This window comes from Eretmochelys imbricata, chromosome 6, assembly GCF_965152235.1.
Source record: "Eretmochelys imbricata isolate rEreImb1 chromosome 6, rEreImb1.hap1, whole genome shotgun sequence".
Classification (NCBI taxonomy): Eukaryota; Metazoa; Chordata; order Testudines; family Cheloniidae; genus Eretmochelys; species Eretmochelys imbricata.
Genome location: NC_135577.1, coordinates 92,314,901 through 92,332,171, shown reverse-complemented (window position 1 = coordinate 92,332,171; position 17,271 = coordinate 92,314,901). Strand labels below are relative to the sequence as shown.

General features: G+C 54.5%; 1 protein-coding gene across 3 annotated transcripts in view; it reads right to left on the bottom strand.

The window, feature by feature from the left end:
* Positions 1–8,557: 8,557 nt before the first annotated feature.
* TMEM63C (transmembrane protein 63C) overlaps positions 8,558–17,271 on the bottom strand; it is a 77,394-nt gene continuing 68,680 nt past the window's right edge. For all 3 annotated transcript variants that reach the window (XM_077819188.1, XM_077819186.1, XM_077819189.1), the window contains 8 exons: positions 16,716–16,802; positions 14,918–14,983; positions 14,375–14,537; positions 12,323–12,428; positions 11,710–11,877; positions 11,100–11,215; positions 10,565–10,636; positions 8,558–10,210 (listed from right to left, as the gene is read on the bottom strand). In XM_077819188.1, the coding sequence (XP_077675314.1) occupies positions 9,998–10,210; positions 10,565–10,636; positions 11,100–11,215; positions 11,710–11,877; positions 12,323–12,428; positions 14,375–14,537; positions 14,918–14,983; positions 16,716–16,802 (991 nt within the window). In that variant the 3' untranslated portion in view covers positions 8,558–9,997. The remainder of the gene's footprint in view (positions 10,211–10,564; positions 10,637–11,099; positions 11,216–11,709; positions 11,878–12,322; positions 12,429–14,374; positions 14,538–14,917; positions 14,984–16,715; positions 16,803–17,271) is intronic.

Genomic DNA, 17,271 nt, shown 5'->3' with positions numbered 1-17,271 from the left:
AATTGCTGTTATTTAAGTAGGACCTACAGTTCATTGCAGGGCGGTGGGGAGAGGAATGGGACTGGGCTGTAAAATCAGCAGAGGGAGCCAGTGTTAACTAACTTGTAATGAGCGGTTTCAGATACAATGTGCATGATAATCAAGGTGGGCCATTTCCAGCACAAATCTAGGTTTTCTCTACCCCCCCCCCCCCGACTCACTCTCCTGCTGGTAATAGCTCATCCAAACTGACCACTCTCCTTACAATGTGTATGATAATCAAGGTGGGCCATTTCCAGCATAAATCCAAGTTTAACCAGAACGTCGGGGGGGGGGGGGGATAGGAAAAAACAAGGGGAAATAGGCTACCTTGCATAATGACTTAGCCACTCCCAGTCTCTATTTAAGCCTAAATTAATAGTATCCAATTTGCAAATGAATTCCAATTCAGCAGTGTCTCGCAGGAGTCGGGATTTGAAGTTTTTTTGTTTTAAGATAGCGACCTTCATGTCTGTAATTGCGTGACCAGAGAGATTGAAGTGTTCTCTGACTGGTTTATGAATGTTATAATTCTTGACATCTGATTTGTGTCCATTTATTCTTTTACGTAGAGACTGTCCAGTTTGACCAATGTACATGGCAGAGGGGCATTGCTGGCACATGATGGCGTATATCACATTGGTGGATGTGCAGGTGAATGAGCCTCTGATAGTGTGGCTGATGTTATTAGGCCCTGTGATGGTGTCCCCTGAATAGATATGTGGGCACAGTTGGCAACGGGCTTTGTTGCAAGGATAGGTTCCTGGGTTAGTGGTTCTGTTGTGTGGTATGTGGTTGTTGGTGAGTATTTGCTTCAGGTTGGGGGGCTGTCTGTAGGCAAGGACTGGCCTGTCTCCCAAGATTTGTGAGAGTGTTGGGTCATCCTTCAGGATAGGTTGTAGATCCTTAATAATGCGTTGGAGGGGTTTTAGTTGGGGGCTGAAGGTGACGGCTAGTGGCGTTCCGTTATTTTCTTTGTTGGGCCTGTCCTGTTGTAGGTGACTTCTGGGAACTCTTCTGGCTCTATCAATCTGTTTCTTCACTTCCACAGGTGGGTATTGTAGTTGTAAGAATGCTTGATAGAGATCTTGTAGGTGTCTGTCTCTGTCTGAGGGGTTGGAGCAAATGCGGTTGTATCGCAGAGCTTGGCTGTAGACGATGGATCATGTGGTGTGGTCAGGGTGAAAGCTGGAGGCATGTAGGTAGCATGGCGGTCAGTAGGTTTCTGGTATAGGGTGGTGGTTATGTGACCATTGTTTATTAGCACTGTAGTGTCCAGGAAGTGGATCTCTTGTGTGGACTGGACCAGGCTGAGGTTGATGGTGGGATGGAAATTGTTGAAATCATGGTGGAATTCCTCAAGGGCTTCTTTTCCATGGGTCCAGATGATGAAGATGTCATCAGTATAGCGCAAGTGGAGTAGGGGTGTTAGGGGACGAGAGCTGAGGAAGCGTTGTTCTAAATCAGCCATAAAAATGTTGGCATACTGTGGGGCCATGTGGGTACCCATAGCAGTGCCGCTGATCTGAAGGTATACATTGTCCCCAAATGTAAAATAGTTATGGGTAAGGACAAAGTCACAAAGTTCAGCCACCAGGTTTGCCGTGACATTATCGGGGATAGTGTTCTTGACGGCTTGTAGTCCATCTTTGTGTGGAATGTTGGTGTAGAGGGCTTCTACATCCATAGTGGCCAGGATGGTGTTATCAGGAAGATCACCGATGGATTGTAGCTTCCTCAGGAAGTCAGTGGTGTCTCGAAGGTAGCTGGGAGTGCTGGTAGCATAGGGCCTGAGGAGGGAGTCTACATAGCCAGACAATCCTGCTGTCAGGGTGTCAATGCCTGAGATGATGGGGCGCCCAGGATTTCCAGGTTTATGGATCTTAGGTAGTAGATAGAATATCCCAGGTTGGGGCTCCAGGGGTGTGTCTGTGCGGATTTGTTCTTGTGCTTTTTCATGAAGTTTCTTGAGCAAATGCTGTAGTTGCTTTTGGTAACTCTCAGTGGGATCAGAGGGTAATGGCTTGTAGAAAGTGGTGTTGGAGAGCTGCCGAGCAGCCTCTTGTTCATATTCCGACCTATTCATGATGACAACAGCACCTCCTTTGTCAGCCTTTTTGATTATGATGTCAGAGTTGTTTCTGAGGCTGTGGATGGCATTGTGTTCTGCACAGCTGAGGTTATGGGGCAAGTGATGCTGCTTTTCCACAATTTCAGCCCGTGGACGTCGGCGGAAGCACTCTATGTAGAAGTCCAGCCTGCTGTTTCGACCTTCAGGAGGAGTCCACCTAGAATCCTTCTTTTTGTAATGTTGGTAGGGAGGCCTCTGTGGATTAGTATGTTGTTCAGAGGTATTTTGGAAATATTCCTTGAGTCGGAGACGTCAATAGTGTTCTTGACGGCTTGTAGTCCATCTTTGTGTGGAATGTTGGTGTAGAGGGTTTCTACATCCATAGTTTGTGTGTGTGTGTTTTGGGGTGGGGGGTGAGAAAACCTGGATTTGTGCTGGAAATGGCCCACCTTGCTTTTCATACACATTGTAAGGAGAATGGTCACTTTGGATGGGCTATTACCAGCAGGAGAGTGAGTTTGTGTGGGGGGGGACGGAGGGTGAGAAAACCTGGATTTGTGCTGGAAATGGCCCAACTTGATTATCATACACATTGTAAGGAGAGTGATCACTTTAGATAAGCTATTACAAGCAGGAGAGTGGGGTGGGAGGAGGTATTGTTTCATGGTCTCTGTGTATATAATGTCTTCTGCAGTTTCCACAGTATGCATCCGATGAAGTGAGCTGTAGCTCACGAAAGCTTATGCTCAAATAAATTGGTTAGTCTCTAAGGTGCCACAAGTCCTCCTTTTCTTTTTGTAATGAGCGTGACTCCACAGCAACCGCAAGAGCTGTGTTAATTTCTTATTTCCTCTCACCACGGTCCCAGGGGAGGGATGAGGCAATCAGGGACTGTCACCAACTTCCATGCTTCCCACTTGTGGTTTGCAAGCCGTTCATCCTGGTGACTTCTCCTTCCCGCATCTGTTTTTCCTTTGGCAGGGGAACCCCAAGAGCTTCATTCTCATAATATCCACTACCTCACCTGCCCAAACAGTTCCTGATTCTACCTGACCCCACCTGTCACTCATGTCCTATCTGCCATCCCAGAAAATCTTCCCCAAAGCCACATCTACTTTCTCATTGTGATGGGGTCACTTGCATCAGATCCTCACACTACCACCAGGCTTTCCTTGCCCTATATGCATCTTCTTATATGACTTTCTGTACCACAGTTACCCCCTTCCCCCCAAACTGTCCCCCAGGCCATATCTGTCTTCTGTCTGGTGTGCCAGACCTCCTTTCCTACACCCGCTTCATGGCTGGCCATGCACTCTACCTGTATCCACAATTGCCAACTTTCACATGGTAAATAAACACCCCAACTTTCACAAAAAGCCAAAACTCAAGCTAATCCCATTTCAAAACAAGCCAATCCCTAAGAACCCCAACACTCTAGTTGACTAGATCCCCCCGGCGTGTAGTCTGGGACTGTGGTGGGCCCCCTGTGCACCCCTGACTCTCTCCCCCTTGCCCGTCCCCCCTTGCCCCTGCTTGCCGGGAGCTAACAAAAAAAAAAAAAAAAAAGCTACAAGCCAAAAACTAGCCCACAAGCAACTCACAAACCAATTAAGCCAAAAATAAGCCCAATTTCTGCATTTTTTTCCACGGGTTTGGCATGTCTGCCTGTACCCTGATGGTTGTGAGCTCCACCAGCCTCCCTCCTCCATGAGATTTGCTCCTGAGAATGCCCATGCAATGGGCAGAGTGGGGCACTAACAAGTTCATGGGCTAGATGCACAGCTGCTGTGTGTGAAGTCACTGGCGTTCTTCACCCCCTCATCTGTACAGCCTGGTTCTCGAGTCGAAGCTGCTCCCCAGCCTCCATTGCTGGAGGCTCAGGGTAATTTGTCTCTATCCTGCCTGCTTTTTATTAAAATCAGGATGACAGGAGAAGCAGGAGCTCTGATTTCCATGGTAACAGTACTGTGAGCCTGCCAGGGCAGATGGCTGCCTGCAGCAGCACAGAGTTCACCGGGTAACCCCTTCCCACCACCTGAGCGAGCGTGGTGAGGAGTCCCAAGGAGAGCGGTGCTGGATGAGCATTAGCATGTATAGTGCTGCAGCAGCAGCCAGAGGCCCCTGTGTGCTGGGCCCTGTGCACCCTCAGTGCTTTGGGGCACAGGAGGGCTCTTACTAGATAAGATGGGATGGAAAGGCAAGAAGCCAGAAACCCCTTTGCCTGCCACATTCAACACTCCGCTCCAAGCTGTCTCTGAATGGTAGCCCCGTTAAGGGGGAAAGGCTGCCTGGCCAGGAGAGCCTGAGGGGAGATAAATGTATTAAAACCTCTCAGGCTATTTTGACTCCTCTACGTGGTGGTGCTGGGGGTGGGAGGGGGCTTAATTTTCACTTTTCTACTGTCATTTCAAAAGCAGAGGCGCAGGGGCCTGTACACCTAACATCAGGCCCCTGGTGTGATGCTCACGCAGCCCCGTCGCCTCCTGCAGCCCTGCGGGAAAGCTGCCCTCCCAGCAGGCGATGCTGTGGGGCCTGCTCTGCCAGCTGTTGCTCCCCTCGGCTGGATCGCAGACAGATGAGCAGCTGGTGAGTGGAGGAGGTGGCTCTGGCGGAGAAGGAGATGCACGCTGGGAAGCAAAATAGGGTGGGGAAGGGAGCGCGCACAAGTGTACCCACACAGGTGTGGGAGCAAGGCTGGTTCCAGCCAGCAGAGGGCAGAGGCTGGCTCTCAAACCAGCTTCCATGACCCAGTATTACACAGAGCCCACTGCAGGCTGCATTGCCTAAGGTTTCCCTTTGCATCCAGTTAGGCTGCTGCCTTCAGCCTTGTGCTAACTGCAGCTGCTGCTGTGCTGGGCTCCAGGTCCCAGGCTGTATCTGTATGGGTGGCAGACTGAGCAGGCGCTGGGCCAGGGGGCAGCACCGAGCAGCAGATCTTCCCTGCAGCCCTGCTCTGAACGGAAATGTGAATGTGCCTAGCTGTCGGAAATGGCACTATTCTATACACCTTGTTTTGTCTCTCCTCCTCCCCTAGTCTGTCCATTTCCCCTCCCCACTCCCCATGCATGTCTTTTTCACCATGGCCCCTCTCACCCATGTTTTTACTCCATCCTGGTTCCTCTTTCTCCCCGAATGCCCAGTCACCCCTCCTCTTCTGAAGGGTGTGCCCAGGGAGTGCTTCCAGTTTGACATAGGGGTAGAAGATCAGGCAAAGTGGGGAACTTTCCTCCCCTCTGGCTGGAGCAGCACAGCAGATCTGTGGAGCCCACAGCAGGGTACTTCCACCCCTGGGTTTGGAACCAGCTGGGATGTGCCCATATACTGCACGGGTACCTCTCTTCAGCTACTGTATTGGTCTCCGGACTCTCAGCTGTCATGAAAAGAAAAAGTCTCTAGCTGCTTTGTGATGAAAACTTCAAAAATATGAATGGAGGGGCCCCAAAGTGGAGGTGAGTCGGCCGAGCACTTGGAACAATAGCTTTGAGAGGTGGGAACTGCTCCATTGAGCTAGATGCCCACCCAGTGTTGATAATTTAAATGTCACCACTTAATTCTCCACTGTCCTTCCTGTAACAAAAGAGAAGAGAGTGTCACAGATTGGCACAATTTACTTTAGGGAATGGTTCTTTTTCGTGCCACAAGTCGGTGGTATTTGGGAGATAGCACTGTGCCCCGCACATGCATCGCCCCCTGAAAAAGTGGGGTGGGGCCTTCCATTCCACTGGGCTCCTGCGGCTTAGCACAAGCCCCAGGAGCCCAGTGTAGCTGAATGGCAACTTCGTCTTATTTTGAACATACGCACAATCGACTGTGAGCAGCTTCTTCTGGTAGCTTCCCAGGACGAGTCCCTACCCAGATTGGATCTTTACCTGGACCTGTCCCACACTCTGGGACATTCAGTATATTACAGAAAGGACCCAAATAGTCCAACTGAGGTCTTTCCTATGGAGATCACATTCCAACCACTTGCAGCCTGAGTATGAGTCTGAGGGAACCGGTGCTGGGTCAGTCCAGTCTGCAGCCCAGATGGGAGTCCGTGAGCAGAATCAGTTTATTTGACATGATGGAACTGTGTCACTCAGTGCTGGGCCAGACAGGCTGCCAGGAAGGGGAGCTATTTTCCTGAGCACCTCATCTCTATTAGAGGGCAGTAAATTAGACCAAGGGGGAGGAGCCACGTCTTCTTGCAGTGAGTACCCTATAGCACTCACTGCTGTAAGAGGCCAGAGAGCAAATGTAAGCCCTGGATTTAAAAATGGGCTGGGTTGTTTATGCACAGTAACAGCAACCCTGTGTGGATGCCCCCAGAGCCGATGTCCTTCACATCACACCTCCCTGCCTTTCCTGCTGCTTAGGTGAGTGTGGTGCAGTGTAAACAGGTGCCATTAACTGCAGGCTAGGGCTGGGCGAAGTCATTTTATTCAAGGCACGGTCATAGCAATAAATAACAAGAAAGGTACAGAACTCTGGCACATTCCTATAGTGTGACAGCCAAGGGAAAGTCAGACAAGGAGCCAGAGCTCCTCAAGGACACCGTGCCACTCACAGGCACTTTGCTTCCATACCAGAGAAACAGCAAAAGAGAGAGAGAGGCGTTGAGGTTAGTTGATCAGGTGCTGATAGCATCAAACTGTCTCCAACAGGAGAGGCAGCATAAGGAACAATCCACCTTCCCCCAGAACTGGGCCAGACCAACCGGGGGATGGTGACAGCACAGAGTGAGGTTAGACAGGGGCACAGTGGGATGGGGTGGCCGGGGAGTAGCTGGCTGGGGTGAGGTGGGTGGAGCTGTGCAGACACCACTGGGTGCATAGGGATGTATGAGGTGAGGAATGGATGTGGGTGTATGGGCAAAGGGACAGATGAGTGTTTGGCTGACTGGCTGCTGGGGGTGAGGGTTATGATGGGATCTCAGACACCAACAGTGCTCCAGGCACTGAGCGCAGGAGGGGTTTGTGATGTGGCCATGTGCACGCAGACAATGGGAAGGTGACCCATCACACCAGCATCTCTGCTTTTAGAGCTCATTTCCCCCTGCCCCCCTCCAATTTTGCCATCCTAAGTCCCATTCTTGGGAGTTGCTTCCCCTGGCCTCAGTGCTACTATGACTTTTCACTGCCGCTGTCCCATGCCACCCATCAGCATGCTCCCTCTGGCACCCGTGGGCATGACTGAGGGCTAATGTGATGCAGTAGTGGTGCCTGGGCCACAGTACATAAGCCTGGGAGGCTGGAGCCTGGCCCTGAGGAGCTGAGCCCCCCACCCCCACTCCCCTCAAGGGTGCAGATAGTCTGCCCGGCTTACCGTACCCACCTTGTGCTCACTGGAGAACAGTTCTTAGAGGCTAAGCACCAAACGCTCCCCCTCCTGCCTGTGTCCTGTCCCCTGGGGACAGAGCTGTGCCCCTTTCTCTCTCTCTCTCACACACACACACACACACAAACCACGGCCCTTCTAACCACACTAAGGGGGGGAACCAGGCCCACTCGCTTTTGCTTGGATCCTCATTTGTGCACCAGCATCATCCCCACGGCCAGCCCGGCTCTGGGCATGGGGAGTGGTAACTGCCCTGCCTGTGGGGCCGGAGCCCAGTTCCTGCAAGAGGGTTGTGGCATCATGGCTGCCTTGAGGGCAGTAGGGGAGCCAACATATTTTTTTAATCCCTCACCCTTTGTTTTCCATTCACGGTTTTATTTGTTGGCTGCGGTGATGGATGGGAGGGGTTTTAGTTGCTGGCAGGGCTGAATGGAGCCTGCAGCCGCACAGCTCAGTGAAGGTTCAGCTATGTGCCTACCAGGCTTGGCTGTCGCGTCGGCCTGGGGGAACTCTGTGGGGGAATTCATGTCCCCAGCTGATTTTTTTTTGCTTCCCTGCAGAAAAATGACTTTTTGAGGGGGAAGCAGAGGGAAGTCACAAGCCATTACGCTTGTGTGCACGTGTACACACACACACACGCACGCACGCACGCCCCACCCCCCCAGCAGTGCAGACGCACTGGTTCAGCTGATAGTCCCAAGCCGGCTCAGACCCCTGCCACCTCTGCTGGCTGCAGGATGCTCCGCACCCCCCACCCTGTTCCTGCCACCATCATTCCTCAGCCATAGGGGGTGTGGAAGGGGGGGGGGGGGCGGGTCACTGTACTTGGTGCTGCTCCCTAGTCTGCCTAACCCCTGTGCATCTGGCCCCAGGACCCCCCCGAGAAGCCCGCACCCATACTCCCACCCTGCAGAGCCTCACCCCCTGCAGCTGGAACTTCCCTGCATCCAGACTCCCTGCTGAGACCCCCCCAATATACACTCCCCCACCCCTGCAGCCAGCCCATCCCCCCACTGCACTCAAACCCCCACCCTGATGAGCCCCCGCCCCCGGTATCGAGACCACCCTGACGAGCCCTCAGCACTTGGCCCTTGCCCTGCACTTGGAACCCCTCCACCCCAAAACGAGCCCCTGTGCAGCCAGATTTCCCCATTCCCACCTGCCCCCCCACCACATCCGGATCCCTCACGGAGCCACCTGCAACCATAGTTCCCCGTTTTACTGCAGGGCCAGCCGAAACAAGCTTTCATGAGGCTGCTCCGTGTGTTCTCCAGTCCAGGCGATGGGGGCAAAGGTTTTCCCGCCCAGAGATTTCCCAGAAGGGTTCCCCAAAGGTGCTTGTTCAATCACATGCATAAGCCACTGCATGTATAGAGCCCCCCCCACTACTCCTAGCTGCCTCTTTAATTAAGCCCTTGGAGACTACATGCATCGCCAGAGGTCATGCCCAAAGAGCCGGCAGTCTGCAATATGGTGCTGTACAAAGCGTTAATGCTTCAGGGCACACGACGCTCCGTTCGCTGCCTGTTATTTCATCCTAGCCTCAGCACTCTCCCCCTGGTGCCCACCATCTCGCTCTCGCTCTCTCTCTCTCCCTTACCCTGTGCTATGGGGAACCAGGTGACAGGCTCTGTATCTGACACTGAACCAAGGTGCAAGGAGCCCCAAAGACAGACAGCGTTCACACACATAGCCACAAGCAGACATGGGGGGGAAGGAACAGACGACACTCAGGCCTGGCGCTGGGGCCCAGTTAAAAGGGCAACTCCCCTGTCTTGCTCCTTGGGGCAGCGAGTGAGCGCACCACAAAGCTACGGGTTTGGCATCTGCACTTGAGTCTGGCTGGCTCCTGTGACAGCCAAGGAGCTGCAGGCCTTTGCATCTGCATTGGACACGTTCATCGGTGCTCTCTGGGCATTTTCCCTTGGCAGCAGGAGAACAAGCCTGTTCCCCATGCCCACCTCCCAATCTCCCCAAATATGTTGATAAAAAAGGTTCACAGCCACGTCTGCCCTGGTGCAATGGGTCTGTGCACCCCCAGCCCCAGTGTCTGGGGCCACTCACTCTACTACACCCCTCCTTTCCAAAGAGATGCTGAACCAGAGGGAAAGGTGGGGAAAGCAAAGACGGGTGTATGAGGTCTGTTGCGACTGACCCTGACTCCAGGAGAAGGGAAAGCCAGGAGATGGCAGGCAGGCTACTTAGCATGAGATGAATTAGCAATCGGCTCCAGCTGCTCAGAGCTGGAGCACAGGATGGAAGCAGGAGGCTTCCTGGGGTCTCTCCCTCAGTTCAGTTCTGTCTCCACCACTGCACCCTAGACCCCAGTATTATCTGTGTGCATGAGCAGGAGGCCACCGCCCCAGCACTGGGGCTTGGGCTCTCGGAGGCCAGGAAAGCTGCTGCTCCTTCAGCAGTGTTGGTTCTGGTCCAGTTAGCGGCACTGGACCCTCGCCAGGGCCTGAGAGCTGGCGGCAGGGTCGACATGGCAGATCAGGAAGCTTGGGGCCTAAAAGATGGAATTTCCTCCCCGTTCTCAATACTTGATGTCGGTGTTTCTGTCCAGCTGGTGTTGCCACTGCGGGAGGCTGCTCAGTGGTAATGGACCTGGTCCTCCAGTATGGGCCCGGTTCTGAATTCGCCCTCCACAGTCTCCAGCTCCGTTTCAAAGCTCTGCAGGCCACCCTCCTCGCTGTTCTCCACCGGCTCCAGCCGGTTGCCCATTGTGCCGTAAGACTGGTGAGCTGGGGAGGCAGCCGGCGTCAGGCTCAGCTCCGGCTCCTGCAGCACCGTGGCCACGAACATCTGGGGCACAAAGCAGACAAGGGGCTAGAGGCGAGGATCAGAAAGAGACACCGCTCCCACTCAGAATCCAGGCTGGACGAAAGGCGGGATCTGATTGGCCAATGAGATTGGGGCGTGTGAGTGTACCACCCTCATTCACAAGAGCTGTGCACCAGGAGATGCGTGGCCATGGCGGGGTAGAGGCACGTCTGGGTCACCGTGAGCGTCTCAGTGCAGTGCTCCTGGTCTCAGGCATTAGTGGTTGGTTGCATCAGAGTGTTTTGACGCTGCATGAAGCTGACTCCCGAAGCGAGGTGTCTGGTGCGTGAGGCCAGGGAGGGGGCGGGAGGCAGGCGGGGGAGTGGATATACTCACATTTGAGTTAGGGGTTGAGGAGATGCTGCTTCTTTCTGTGTCGTTGAAGGTGCCTTCTGACTGCTCGGACATCTGCAGGAAGATGGGGGGAGAAGATGAAGCAGTCCGGGAGGGAGCGAGCAGCTCCCCAAAGTGGTGGGGAAAAACCCCAGGAACACACCCTCGTACAGCCCTTTGAGACCATGGGGTTGGAGAGGGAGGGGATCACATTTGCAGCCACTGAGAGCTAGGATTAACTGAGCTGACCACGCCCATCAGAGATACCTGCCCAGAGATGGACCCACAGCTGGTTTTACAGCTCACAGAGATGGGTAACTGAAGCACAGACACACCCAAAGCTGGTGATGGTGAATGGACAGAGGGGGGATGCTCTGTACAGCACCAGGGGAGTCAGCCCTGTGTCTGCTCCAGACGCAACTAAATCGTCAGGCATCTCAGTACATATGGACCCCCTGAGAGGCAAGACACAGACAAACAGGACAAAGAGACGATGAGGCAGGTCCTGGGACCAAAGTGGCTGCTTTCCGTCTCTCACCTGGTAGCTGGAGGGCTTCCTTGGCTGTAGCTTCTTCAGACACAGGCCAAAGAAAGAGAAGAGGATGCAGGATAGAAGAACCACGAAGGTAAAGAGGGTGATGGGACGGATGGGACCTAGAGCAGAGAAAAACAGCCAGCCAGCATGGGAGTCTGCATCAGAGTCCACCAGCTTCACTTCCTACCAGCCACAAGAGCTTCTGAGTACCAGCCGAGATCTCCCCCACATCTGCCTGAGCCCCTCCACCCTGAGTACCAGCCAATATCTCTCCCACCTCTGGCTAAGGGCCCCCCTAAGTACTAGCTGAGATCTCCCCCACTCTGAGTAGCAGCCAAGATCTCCCCCACATCTGACTGAGTACCCCCCACAAGTACCAGCCAAGGTCTCTCCCACATCTGGCTGAGCCCTCCCCCCACACGGTGAGTTCCGTCGAGATCTCCCCAACATTACCCTTTCCCCATTTATTTTCTCCCTGTCCGCCCCATTCCCCCTCCTCCTGTTCCTGACGAGAAGGTGATGGTCACTAGCTGGCTGCTTGTCCCCTAGAGAAGTGAGCCCTGATACAGATAAGGTCTAGGCTGGAGGAGTCCCTGCCCTGAGTCCACCCTACCTAGACGCAGGACAGAGAAGAAGAGCAGCCAAAACATGCAGAGGATGGGCGCCACCACCACCTGGCTGACGGCCGCCGAGTGGATGCGCTGGTTCAGCTTGGTGGGGATGTACACGTAGTAAATGTTGTAGCGATCGACCATGTGCTTCAGCAGCATGTAGAGCAAACCTGGGCCAGGAGGATGAAGGAGGATCAGGACAGGTGCCACCACTGGACAAACGGGGGTGAAGCGAGAGCACCACGGCTAGGAGAGGGGATGAGGGACTGGGTCAAGGAGAACAGTCCATGGAATTGATGCCAGTGATGAAGTTTTGGGCCAAGGGATTTGGCAGCTGATCCCTGCTCACTTCTCTGTAGCAGGGCTGGTTCCCCAGTTGCTGCATGACAGTGTGTGTGGGGGCGGGGGGCGGAGGGGGGTGTTTCAGCAGGAGGCCGATGAGACCAGACAGAGCTGCCTTCTGATGATCAGCTCACCTCCCAAGGAAGCAAACAGACTCTCCTGGGAACATGGGTGTGGGTGAGGCAGCTTCCAGCCCCGGGGCCAGGCCCAGAGGAAATGGTGAGACAGCTGAGGGCCGGGCTGGAAGCTCACAGGACTGGTACATCCACTCACCAAAGGGGACGATGATGGGGCAGGTGATGCTGTAGGTCATGACGACAGCAAAGATGCAGCACGTCCAGGCGTACTCCAGCCCAAACTGGAACTCATAGGCTTGGCTCTGAGGCACAATCAACAGCACAGTTACCCTGCTGCCTCCAGCCTGGTACTACCATGCGTGTTACCACACTAGCTGGAGGCCTCAGCTGAGATCGGGGCCCCTCGCACTAGGCACTGCACATACGCATGGTGGAGACAGCTCCTCTCCTAGAGAGCTCACGCTCTGCATGGACAGACGGAAGGCAGAGAAAGGATGTACTGCCCGCACATCACAGATGGGAAACTGAGGCACCGAGAGATGACAGGCCTTGTCCCAGTTCACCCACAGAGTCTGTGGCAGAGCCAGGAACTGACCCCAGATCTCCCAGCCCATTGCCTTCCCCCCAACCCCACGCTCCCCAGCATCTCTTCCAGGGCCTGGCAGCAACTCCTAGTCCTTTATGCTTCCTTTCTTCCTGTGTAATCCACCCAGGCACCATGACGCAGCCATTGCCTGCTGACCAATGGAAGGGATTCTCCTTCAGAGCCGGGCGCTGCTGCTCTTCACACAGCCAGTGGGGTCACTACTGAGCAACATGATGTACTCCCTTGCCGCGGTGCCTTCCCAGACCTGCACCGATTGCTTCCTCTGCACAGCTTACCCCTGCCAGCCACAGAGGGACTGGAACCAAAGCCAAGCCTCCTGCAGCAGCCTCCAGCAACGAGCCTGTCCCCAGCACTGGGACCAGAGCTAGAGTTGCCAACTTTTGAATCTCACAAAACCTAACACCTTAGCCCTGCCCCTTCCCTGAGGCCCCGCCTCCTTCCCTGCCCCTTCTCCAGGGCCCTGCTCCCCTGCTCGCTACATTCTCCCTCCCTCAGTGGCTCACTCTCTCCCCGCTTACTCACTTTCACTGGGCTGGGGCAGGGGGTTGGGGTGCGGGAGGGGGCGAGGGCTCTAACAGGGGGTGCAGGCTCTGAGGTGCGGCCAGAAATGAGGGGTACAGGGTGTGGGAGGAGGCTTCCTGCTGGGGCACAGGGTTGGTGTGTGGGCTCTGGCTGAGGGTGTGAGCTCTGGGGTGGGGCCGGGGATGAGGGGTTTGGGGTGCAGGAGTGGGGGGTCCAGGCTGAGGGGTGGGGCAGAGAGGTTCAGGGTGTGGGAGAGGGCTCTGGACTGGAGCAGGGGGTTGGGGTGGAGAAGGGGGTGAGGGTATGGGAGGGGGCTGCGGGGTAGGGGGTTGGAGTTCAGGGGGATGAGGGTTCCATCTGGGAGTGCAGGCTCTGGGGTGGGGCTGGGGATGAGGGGTTTGGGGTGCAGGAGGAGAATCTGGGTTTGGGGGGGCTCAGGGATGGGGCAGGGGGTTGGGGTGCAGGCTTACCTCCGGCAGCTCCCCGTCAGTAGTGCGGTGGAGGGACTAAGGCGGGCTTCCTGTTTGTCCTGGCACCACGCTGTGCCCCGGAAGCGGTCAGCAAGTCCGACTCCTAGGTGGAGGTGCGACAGGCAGCTCTGTGTGCTGCTCTCGCCCACAGGCACCACCCCCGCAGCTCCCACAGGCCGCGGTTCCCAGCCAATGGGAGTGTGGAGCCGTTGCTCGGGGCAAGGGCAGTGTGCAGAGCCCCGTGGCCTCCCCGCCTAGGAGCCGGACCTACTGATTGCTTCCGGGGCGCAGCATGGAGCCAGGACAGGTAGGGACTAGCCTGCCTTAGCACCGCAGCATTGCCGACCAGACTTTTAATGGCCTGGTCGACGGTGCTGACCACAGCCGCCAAGGTCCCTTTTCGACTTGGTGTTCTGGTCGAAAACCGGATACCTGGTCACTCTAACGAGAGCCCCACCTCCTGGAGCAGCCCTAGGCCACGGGTCTCTCCCCAGAGGCATTGGGACCAGAGCCCCACCCTCCTGAGTATAAGACGTTGAGTTTCTGGCCAGGACAGTGGAGACAGGCTGTGGTGGGTCTGAGAGCCCAGGAGGGGTGTGGCAGCTGGGCAACGTGTGGGTGCAGGTGTGCAAGGAGTGGAGCCACGTACCCGCTTGATGTGGAGACGCTCTGGCTCCGACTTGGCAAAGCAGAGGCGGGCTGCGTAGACGATGAGGCTGGGGATGCGCAGCAGCTCCATGGCTGTCCCGATCAGGCTGGACGTGATGACGTAGTTGACAAAAAAAGCGCCGTTATCAGGGAGGAAAACGCACCTGCCCCCGGAAACAACAAGGAGGGAAGAGAATGAGACGTGCCCCAAGCAGATGGCCAGAGAAGAGCTGTGCCAGGCTGGTGGCTGCAGGACTCATGCCCGAATCACTCCAAGCTGCTGCCCAGCAGTGCAGGGGGTGACAGCTGCAGGATTGCTGGGTCCATGAGCTTGCAGCCCCTTCTGCTCAGGGGATTGCTCAGAAATGGGGTCCAAAACTTGGGGCATCCCAAAACACTGCAACCAAAACACTGACAGTGCAAAATGCAATTCCTCTGCCCCCATACACACTCAGCTATGCATGCAGCTCCCCCAATCGACACGTGTACGCACATCCCCACACAAACACGGCTCCACACATGTTCCGGGCCCGCCAGTACTCACTGGAACTTGATATTTGCCTCATCCAAGAAGTGAATGTCAAAGAGCCAGTGGAAGAAAAGATCTAAACTGGATAAGAGAAGGGAGAACAGGAGCTGGTTAGACGTGTGTTATACAGACAAGAGAGAATATCCAGGGCATATAGGCAAGAGTCTCTCTCTCTCTCTCGCATGCCCACGCAAGTACGCACATGCAGAGAGCAGGGAAAAGTCTTGCAGCACACCTTGCCCCCACCCATCTCTGGATTTCCCTTTGGCACGGGGCCTGACCTTGGTGTGGAACGTGCTCAGCCTGTTTTGTGCTGGCATTGTGTGAATAATAACACTAATGATAATAACCAAGGCTGGTCTGGGAAGGAACAGCTGGTCCACATGGCGCAAATGCTGGAAAACACTGTTCTCTCAAAGGTGGCAATTACTGAAGGACCTGGTTACAAGACCTGGAAGTCGCCACAGAAAGGGTTAAACCTACAAAGGAGCCGTGCCCAAATCTTACTGGAGTGGTTGCTGCTCCTGCAGAGCACTCTTGGCTTGATGCTTTGGTCCGTTTGCACATCCCCAGCTGAGCAAAGGGCCACTAGCTGCTTGGCAATTGCCCCAGCATAGCCAGAATCCATAGGTGGCATAAAGCCATTGGCATCGGGGATATGACTGAAGGATCTCGATGCTCTGACTAGTCCCAGCTGCTAGAACAACCCCTTGATGCCACAGGCAGCTGAGGGCAAGTTAGGTCAGCCCCACGGCTTCTTTAAGTTGTGCTGGAAACCAAACTGGATCCCAGCCGGCTCCAGAATAAGGAAACCCCAAAGGTGATTAAAACCACCTTTGCCCCCACCCCAGGATCCAGAATTGATCACAGCTTGGCTAGACCTGAGAACAAGGCTCACATATACACCTGGCTAAGGAGTTCCTTTGCAGATCAGCTGAACAAGAGAGGGGTTAATACCCAGGGTCACTTGATCTAGCTCATACTCAGGAAGGAGGGGGCTGTGCAGCTGGGGGTCCTTGGGCTGAGGGGCTCACCAGGGGAGAGTTTGGGGACAGGACAGTCCCGGGAACAGACAACGAACGTGCAGAGAGGGGAGGAGCAAGTGCTTTCTGGCTAAAGGGCTGGCTAGTTGGGTCTCAGCAGGAGTCTCTGCAAATGCAATAGCCTCTGAGTAGCTGTACTGTTTTTGCCATTTCTGTTTGATACACACTATCAATCCATTAGACCAGGAAATTCCCCAGAGGGAGATGGTCAGTTCTCTCTCAAAGACAAACGGGGCCATTCCACAGTCCCTAAAGCCATCGACTGGCGTTGGCCAAGGAGCAACAGCACAGAGAATGATAAATAACCAGCTATTAATCTGTAAGATATTTTTGCTCTTTAACGAGTTACTGCTCTCAGGGATGCTGTGCGGTGGCAGACTTTCAGAGGAGCTGGAACACTGATGCCCCCTGGAATACACATGGTTATTAAAGACATGATGGCACATTGCCCAAGAGTCAGGGAGTTAATCTTGGCATCCTGGTCAGTTGGGCCATGGGCAATTCCATGCTTTTTCCCTAATTTCCTATTACGTTTCAAATGGATTCCATACACTTTCTGCCATAACTGGTGTGTAGAATTGCAGAGTGCTAAGAGATGCTGTGTTCCATTTCAGAGGCGGCTGCATTTCAGTAGTGGGTGAAGTGATCCCTGCACACACAGTCTCTGCAAAATGCTTTGGGGTTGATCCCTCAGGATGAAGAGCTCCAGGGACATGGACATAATTCCCAGTCTGCCAGCAAATGAGGAGGGCTGTACACGTGGGTGGTACCTGGTCAGCCCCAGCGAGGGCAGGATGATCACCATGAACACCAGAAAGAAGTAACACTTGTGCATCGTGACCTGATTTTCATTTGACCTACAGAAAAAGGAAAAGATCTTTATACATCTTGGAGACAGAAGAGAAGCTGGAGGGAGAGATGCTTAGGGCTTGGGTCCAGTGCTGCACTGGGGAATCAGACTGTCCTCAAAGGGGATGCTGCTCTGTTGGAGCAGAGCGCTAACTGTTGGAGCAGAGCACTAACTGAGGAAGGTGGGGATTCTTTCCCTAAACTATGCAGAGGCCACGGTGGAGGAACAGGGTGTGCTGAAGCCATCTGGGGAGCCCTCCACCCCCCAAATCCCACTGTCTCTCTGTAATTCTCACCACTTCCCATGACAGTATTTGCATCTGGAAATCTGACTGTAGCTCACAAACGGCAATGGCCAGCTTTACCACTCACCCACGAGTCACGGTTGGATCACCAGCTCAGGACATTCAGTGCTGGAGACTGGAGGCACACGTTCTGTGCTCGGGGGGAGAAGATGTGGCACTTGCAGGGGATGCC